General features: G+C 36.8%; 1 protein-coding gene across 2 annotated transcripts; it reads left to right on the forward strand.

The window, feature by feature from the left end:
• Positions 1 to 3,615: 3,615 nt before the first annotated feature.
• LOC116248310 (farnesoic acid carboxyl-O-methyltransferase-like) lies at positions 3,616 to 6,337 on the forward strand. 2 transcript variants are annotated; one of them, XM_031621035.2, is made up of 3 exons: positions 3,616 to 3,717; positions 4,781 to 5,413; positions 5,701 to 6,337. In XM_031621035.2, exons 1-3 carry the CDS (start codon positions 3,643 to 3,645, stop codon positions 6,073 to 6,075), a joined length of 1,083 nt encoding a protein of 360 aa, XP_031476895.1. In that variant the 5' UTR covers positions 3,616 to 3,642; the 3' UTR covers positions 6,076 to 6,337. The 2 variants fall into 2 exon arrangements, with proteins under 2 accessions (XP_031476895.1, XP_031476896.1); XM_031621036.2 differs by lacking the exon at positions 3,616 to 3,717 and adding an exon at positions 4,502 to 4,623.
• The last annotated feature ends 2,200 nt before the right edge of the window (positions 6,338 to 8,537 follow it).

Here is an 8,537-nt window from a genome sequence, read left to right on the forward strand (position 1 = left end):
TTAAGGCATGAGCTTATTTTATCATGTATTCATATAATTTTATTATATATATGTTCTTCTTTCCTCACTAAAAAAAAAAAAAAAATCCTAGCTCCATCCATGAGGCCAGGCTTCTACTGGTCACTGGTCTGACCAGCCACGCCAAACTGGATCAAGCTAAGCAACCAAAACATTGATAAGTAAGCTAGAGTTGAAAAATAATTTTGTATGACCACTTTATTCGTTAATTCTACCTTAATAAAGTTAGAGGGACCTTCTCCCACCATAAGGACCTAGGGATGGAGGCAAGTGCAGATACTATGTGGGCAATTGTCCAAAAAATCCCACAAAATTTAAATCTTCATATTGATATTGCCAGAAATTTTCCTCATTTATATATTGGTGCTCATTACAAATTTAAAATTTTATAACTAGTGCTCTTTATAAAGAATTTTCTGGCTCCAATCCTGCATGGACCACATTGAATTTACCTGTATCCTACCGTCTCCTTGCATAGAATTTTCTACATGGATCACGTTGAATTTATTTACCCTGGTGTCTTCTTGCATAGATTGGGTCTAAAGAGTCTTTCTTTCTAACTAGCTGGGGATGTTCCTATCATGTCATTTTCTACAGCTCTTTTCAACCTGTGATCTCCTTCAGTTACAATCTTTTTTGAAAGTGAGTTGGGTGCACGCAAGGGCAGAGCCAAGAGGGACTCGAATGAGTCCTGGCCTTACCTCAATTTTCTTTTCATATACATGTAAAGTTTAAATTATATAAAAATTTTAAAAAATGATATTTCAGCCCGTGTCAAAAATTTAGAAAGTTTAATTCTGCCCCCCTCATAAAAAAATTCTGGCTCCTATCCTGGGTGCACGAGTGGTGCATGTAAGGCATATACACCGAATAAATGCAGCATTGGAGTTGAGGTATTTTGGAAATTATTTAAAAAAAAGATGTTCTTTTAGTCATTTAATGTTTTTTTTTTGTCTTTATCAAAAGATCTCTGTTTTTATATTAACCGGGAGCATTTTGGTCATAAAGCAATCAGGGTGTGCATGTGACCTGCTCCGGTCTTTTTATGTCATAACTTAAGCAGTTGCAGCGAACCCTTAAAGTTAACACCGACTATGAAAGCAAATTAAGGACATGTTTAGTAAAAGGGGGAACCAAAAGAATATAACGAAAACATATAAAGGATTAGCAGAAAAATTTATGCAAACAGCAACTCAATGTTTGAGAACCACTTATTGTTTAAAACAAATCCAAATAACTGCCTGAATTTAAAAGATAATTCATAATGACATTCTTCTTGAATGGAAACTTTTAAAATTTGCTTGAAAAGACCATTTCACTCAGGCCAGACCGCTTTGGATTGAGAAATTTTGTTACCACAAGGCCATTCGTTCTCCACCAAGATCTATTGGTTTTGTCATTCATTTTAGCATCCTTAGTTTTTATTTTGAGTGTTAGGGGTATCAATCTTATGTGTTCCCAAAACAAAAAAAAAAGTTTCCAATTCAAAAGTTGAAACATAAAGGGGGCAACACCAAGTCTTCGCATCTCCAATTTTTTTTTTTTTTGAATGCTTTAAAAACAATGAGGTTTTTGTTTTGAAATGAGAGAAACAGACTAGTCGAAGGTACGAGGATCAACCATTCTCGGTGCCTTTACTGGAGGTAATCAATCCAAAGACTATGTTTATTTTGATGCATTTTATTTTGGCTTAAACATTTTTTTCATTCTAAATGTGATGTGGTGTTTTGAAAAATGTTGAAGACTTGATAAGAAAGTTTTGAAGAATCATTTCAGAATATAAAAGTTTTGATTTGAGAAACCTTCAATTGAGAAAACATTGTTTACAGACAATAGGTCTCCTCCACTCACTGAAATGAACTAAACAGAGATTTGAATTAGCAAACAACAACCTAAAATGACCTAAACCAGTTGCGCGACATCCCTTAAGCCATTAATAAACAACTTCCTATACACGTTGTAAGCAAGCCTGGGCATCGGACCGGCCCAGCCCGATAATGAGTTGGGTCCGAGTCGGACCGAAATCCACAACAGGAGCTAAACCCAAACCCGATTAAATTTAAAAATAATTTTTTAAATAAAAATTATATAAATATAATTAATCATAATAAAATATTATAATTATATACATATTAATAAAAAATTTAAAAAAACTCATTATCGGGCGGATCCAAGCCGACCCAACAGGGGTTTCTTTTTTTTGAGCTTGAGATCGGGCCTGAGTTGGGCCGAGTACTGAGTACCAGGGGGCAGCCCGACCCACTGCCTTTGTTTAGTTGGAAGGGGAGAGAATCTTAACTCCGCTTCAATTATAATGCAAACTAGATGTATGCTTGTTATGTTCTTTAACTTGCGCTTAAAGTTGGGCTTTACAATCCAATCTGTTAACGCACGCACATCTGTGCATGCAAGAACCCAAGTACAAGTGCTGAACTATACTTTAATACAACTAAACCGATTCAGCACACTCCCAACATTGAGCTTCACCCTTTGCTTCGATGGGTTTCAATCTAATATTTAATAATTTCAGTTTCAACCCAAAAAAGGTTAAAGCTTTTGAAATATCTTCATATTTTCAATACAAAACTTAACTTTTCCAAATAAAGTGTTATATACAAATCAAAATACCATGCCATTTGTTTGGGAACCAGATTCCATTAAATTAGTTTCTTATGATCATGAACTCCATCACTGGTGGTGGAAGATGATGCACAACTAGAAACTTTTCTTTTTTGTTGCATGTAAATATCTTGTGCAGTCAAGAAAATCTCAAAACTAGCTAGCAGATGAGAGAGAAAGGTATTTAGGTCAAGCGCACTGTGCGCAATAAAAGAAGGAAGGATATTTTGCTTATTTATTAAAAAATAATTTTTATATATTTGTTACTTTTGTTTACTTTTAATTTTGTCTTTACATTTTTTTTTTTGGTGGTATGAAATAAAAGTATTGTTGTTGTATTAACCGTACTGTGGTACGAAGCATATAACTAAGTCGCAGCAGACGAGCGACGACCAGGAGCCGTGCTTGATAAATTCACCACGTTCATACCCAGCTAAACGTGGCTTGTCAGGATTATTTTATTCATCGCTTCAATATCAGATCGGAAGCTCTTTTGAAGGAAACTCTTGGTACAAGCATGCATTTAATGTGGTTTGAACTTTAGAAAATTATTTTATATCCACGACTGTGAGGGACTCTCTCTGCCTTGGATTCTACCAAAGAGCTTACCCCGTGGCTCGACCATGTTTGGAAAGCTTCTTCTGATAACATTCATGGCACACTCAATCACTCGACACGCATTTAACATGGTTTCTACACCCACTTGGATATGAACATTACTTTGGATACAGTTTAGTTTAAAACAGTTGCGACTGTTTTAGAAGCATATAAACAATACTTTAGATACAGACTTACAGTATACACTTGCTTTTACAAATATAAGTCAAATCTTGTCTTCACATGTTGGTAGCCAGCGATCCGTATCGCTAATAATGCCTCCATGATGAACATGTTTTAGTTTAATGGGCTACCTAAAAGCAAAACTAAAATTATAAATGGCGGGGGATCTATTATTTTCGATGCAGTTGCTCAGAGAGAGAGAGAGAGAGAGAGAGAGAGAGAGAGATGGCCATTGCTGGTGCACTACCTATGGTCGGGGGAAATGGCCCCAATGGTTACATGCACAACTCGAGGTATCAAGTAAGTTGTGTGCTTTGTTTTTATGTTTATATATATAGTTTTCTCTGTATGTGTAGAGCCAGTAGAAGAGCTACATATAGGCTAGCCAAGGCAATTGCCAACATTAGCAACAATTTTCTTATTTTTATATAATGGCTTACTTGTTTATATGTATTGTGCTTCATAAGAAATAAGAATTTTTACAATGGTACCTTTAAAAAAAAATTTCTAGCTCTGTTATTGTGTAGAGCATGAACCCTAACTTCGATATTCACATGGCCATCTGATCACTTGAACTAAACAACCCCTCAAGCAAAGTGGCTGCGCCCAATTGGATGAACCTGATTGGCTGTTCATGGACCACGTGAACTTTGGAAACTGATTGAATTAAATTGTGATTTTGGCTATCTAGCATCACCAAACTCACTAATGAGGGTTGTTTGATCCACGAAAACAAGAAGAAAAATGTGGTGAACATTTTCATCATTCAATATGAGCACAATATGAGTACGTACTCACTTTTGTTTTTCCTTATCTTTTGCTTAACTGTCAATCAAAGTGATCTGTCTGAATAGATAGAGTTACTATGAGTTACTACTCACTTATGGGCAACATTGTGTTAATGTTACATGAATCGTTACCAAATATTAAGGTGTATTAATTGATTACTTGAAAACATCTTCCATGAATTGAGTCTTAATATTTGTGATAGCTTCATGGAATTGCTGACAGAATGTTCTACCTCATGCCAAACAACCCCTTAAGACCATTTAATGGCCCATAAACCTTTTACTTTAGGAGGAATCAAATGTGAGAACATCAGAAAAGCTTTTCCAACTTGTAAAAGCTTTCTGGAAATAGTTTCGCAATCCTATCTAATCGAGATATTTCAATACGAAAAAATGGGGGCCAGGGGCAAAATTCTCTGTAAGCCAGACATGTCGAAAAGAACTTGGTCGTCTTCCCCGTCTTAGAAAAAGGATGAAAAAAACTAAAAATCAAAATATAGCAGACTTGTTTTATTTTGGATGATGTAAGATGTGCATAAACTAAAACTAGACCATGTTTTGCGATGCTTTTGCAGAAGCACAGGTATGCGAGCACAGTTCACATGGTGGAGGAGGCCATCCACCAAAGGCTTGACATCCCATCTGAAACGGCCACCATTCGCATTGCCGATTTAGGGTGCTCAGTGGGACCGAACACCTTCCACTCCGTGCAGACAGTCGCGGAAGCCATGAAAACCAAGCTCAGAAGCTCACCTTCGCTCCAGGGCAAACCGTTCCAGCTCCAAGTTTTCTTCAACGACCAAGTGGGGAACGACTTCAACACTCTATTTCAGACGCTCCCTCCAAACTGGCCATACTTCGTTGCAGCAGTCCCCGGTTCCTTCTACTCACAGCTGTTTCCTCAGGACTCGATTCACTACTTCAATTCCTCCTTTGCTCTGCACTGGCTGTCCAAGGTGCCCGATGGGTGCTGCAACAAGGGCAGGCTGCACTGCCATGGCGGGGACCGTGATATAGTGAGTGCCTATCAAGCGCAGTTCAGGGCAGACATGGCTGCCTTCTTGGCGGCCAGGGCTGGGGAGCTGGTTGCAGGAGGACTTCTGGTGCTGCAATTCGTTTGCCGCCATGAGTGGATGCCGGCAGATGCGCCGCGCTACGACATGTGGTTCGCTTACATAGAATCCATTCTTCGAGAACTCGTCGCCGAGGTAGGAAAAGTTTTCTGACTCTGAATTTCCCCCGCTGCTGCTAAAGAGTAAAGATAGACAGCGTAGCAAGCATTGGGCTTTCTAAAAAATATATATGAGAAAATTATTATTATAAGAAACTAATAACACAAGCCACAATCCTCGAAATATAAGTAAATAAGCAACATATAAAAATAAAAAAAATGAAAACAAACAATGTGACATTAAAAACATGAAAAAGGCCTAAAATAAAAGAGCAGGAGAAAAATTCCAAACCATTGATATTATATGCTTGTTTTGATTTGAAGGGAAAGGTTAAGGAAGATGATCTGGATTCTTTCCAGCTGCCAATTTATTCACCAACCATTGAAGAGTTCAAGGAGATCGTCGGCAATATCAGCTCTTTCTCCGTCCCCGTGGCACAGATAGTCGATCTACATCATGGAGACGACGACGGCAAAACCCATGAAATCTGTGAGTCGGACCGCTGTGAACGGGCTAGAGACGTAGGCCTTGCAGCCCGAGCAGTGTTTGGAGACATGGTCGGGAACAAATTCGGCCGGGACACTGCCGACGAGTTGTTCCGAAGGTTTCCTGAAGCAGCGTATGAGTACTTTGTGACTCACCCAAACACGCCAAGCTTGCCGCCCACTGCGTTTGTTGTTCTAAAGAAAGAGGACTAATTGCACCCACCTATCAGAGCCCCTTGTAAATGGAATTTGTGTTTGACAATATATCCATAACTTGGTCCGAACTATTGACGTGTGATGATGTAGAATTCATTTATTCCGCAGATGTGCTATCAGGTTGTATCTAATGAATGTAATATCTGATCAGTATGACCCTATGAGTCATCTGTTCTCATGAGCAGTATGGCAACCATTGTCATAAATATCATTTACTAGCTATAAACAGCAAAGTTTTTCTTGGATATAATGTTGGGAATGAAACTTTCTCACACTCACTTTAAGGCATCAAAAGAATAGAAACAGAAAAAAAAAAAAAAAGAGAGAAAACACACAAAGACTTACTTGTTTTAAAGACACAAAGCCGTTTACACTATCGCAGAAGAATGATACATAGTCCAAGCAAAACAGCACCCACGTAAATATGAGAGCAGGACAAAGCCTGCTAAACAAGAAAAAGACATAAATTAAAGAAGACTAACAAGTATGGATCAGGGTCCAAAAAATTGTTTTTGACAAAAAATTTTTGGTAGAATCTCAGTAATTCAAAAAAGAAATCCTACAAATAAAATGGAAAAATGCAAAACCAAAATTACGGTAATAAAAAATGCAAAACAATGCCTTTCTTTGGCATTTTTTTAAGTATTTTCCAAAAAAGAAGGAATTTTGCAGTTTTTTAAAAATGACATATTTTTGATACATAAAACAGGTCTTTTCCAAAAAAAAAATAGAAAATGTATTTTCCATGACAATGGTGAAAACTTACATGACCGGTTCATTAATTTTATTTCCACTCAATTAGAGAAAAACAAGCGCACATGCTGGGTGGGGGCTATGTACCATGTGTAGGGGCGGAACTAAGGGGGCTTCATTAGAGCCTGGCTTCTAAAAAAAAAAAATTAAAAAAAAAATATATATATAAATTTTAAAAAATTTCATTTGTTTTATATAAAAATTTTGAAAAATCATATTTCAACTCCTATCAAAATTTAGAAACTTTTAATTCGGCCCCTTTTATGAAAAATTTTTGGCTACACCCTTGACCATGTATTTCCGGTTGAAAACACTGTTCATACGCAAGTCATGGTCACGAAGGTATTCAAGAATGAAAAAGAAATGTTTGTTCTTTGCCATTAATTTATATTTGCCAAAAAGGTTTTTTTTGGATTCCTTGTCAAATATACCGGCGGTACTCCAGAGCGTCGACAAAAATCAAAATTTTGCTGTGGTTCCCATTCCTGAGGGCTAGTTCCTTCCCTGCCGTGGTTCATGAAAAGACGACGTAGCAAGCTCTGCATCACTAACTGCATCACTAATCTTTGCTTACTTTTCAAACTTTCTGGAGTTCAATACCAGATTTTCAACAAAGGAGGACCCATTGATGCACCCGTCAGATGAACAATTTTTAATCGATCATCTAAAGCTTTTTTTTTTTTCAACTTGTGAACGACTAGATTTTCAACGAAAAATTATCTTTTAGTATAACATTTTTTTTATTTCATGCACAGCTCATATGCACTAGTGGAGCGAGAAATCTTGGCTGGAGTGTGCACCAATTCAATATTCCCATAAATCCCCAGAGATAGAACTAGACTCTAATTATTCTCTAAAGATGTTTGATCACCTGTAATCCTGGATGTTTTTTGGCTTAAATGTTGTTGAATATTCTAAGGCCATATTAAATATTTCCATAGAGAAGGATGCAGTTCGATGATCTCTAAAAACAACCAACATATCTTCATGACTATATTTAACTACTTTTGTATCCTCTATGATTCCATGCTGACATTTTCAAGTTTATTTTCCCCCTCAGTTACTGCTTTGAATTGATATCCATGTGGAAAATATCTTCCAAAATGACGAGGTCCTTCAATAAACAATGCTTAACCGTGAAGTTATCTTATAAATTTTTTTACAAATTTGTCTTTCACTTAGTTTCCTGCATTATATCTATAATTTGAGGTGACAAAGTAACTATACTACTCTTATATGTTGATGAAATTATAGTTATTGGGAATGACGTCGAGTACATACATATGATAAATAAGTATCTCAACAAAGAATTTGAGAACAAGGACCTCTGAACACTTCGATACTTTCTTGGAATTGAAGTTGTTCACTATGCCAAAGGTGTTTTTATCTGCCAACAGAAATACATTATTGATGTCCTCAAAGAAATCAGATATCTACTTTCAAAAGCTCTAGAGATGCCTCTTGAGACTAATTGCAAACTGAAGAAAGAAGAAGGCAGTATTGTCGAAAACGTAGAAAGTTCACAGAAACTCGTCGACAAATTTATATATCTGATAGTCACTCGGCTAGATATAACATATGCAGTCAATTTAATAAGCCAATTTATGCATAAAGTAAAGTCTAGCCATGTCGAGGCAGCACATCGAACACTGCAATACTTAAAAAGAAGTCCAGGCAAAGGCATTTTAAAGAAACGAAGTCAATCT

Source organism: Nymphaea colorata, chromosome 2 (assembly GCF_008831285.2).
Source record: "Nymphaea colorata isolate Beijing-Zhang1983 chromosome 2, ASM883128v2, whole genome shotgun sequence".
Lineage (NCBI taxonomy): Eukaryota > Viridiplantae > Streptophyta > Magnoliopsida > Nymphaeales > Nymphaeaceae > Nymphaea > Nymphaea colorata.

What these genes read in the sequence shown, in the direction of transcription:
- LOC116248310 (XM_031621035.2), top strand. Translation starts at nt 3,643, where the DNA reads ATGGCCATTGCTGGTGCACTACCTATGGTCGGGGGAAATGGCCCCAAT. An exon ending in TGCACAACTCGAGGTATCAA is followed by an intron (nt 3,718 to 4,780) that starts GTAAGTTGTGTG and finishes ATGCTTTTGCAG; the next exon opens with AAGCACAGGTATGCGAGCAC. An exon ending in TTCGAGAACTCGTCGCCGAG is followed by an intron (nt 5,414 to 5,700) that starts GTAGGAAAAGTT and finishes TTTGATTTGAAG; the next exon opens with GGAAAGGTTAAGGAAGATGA.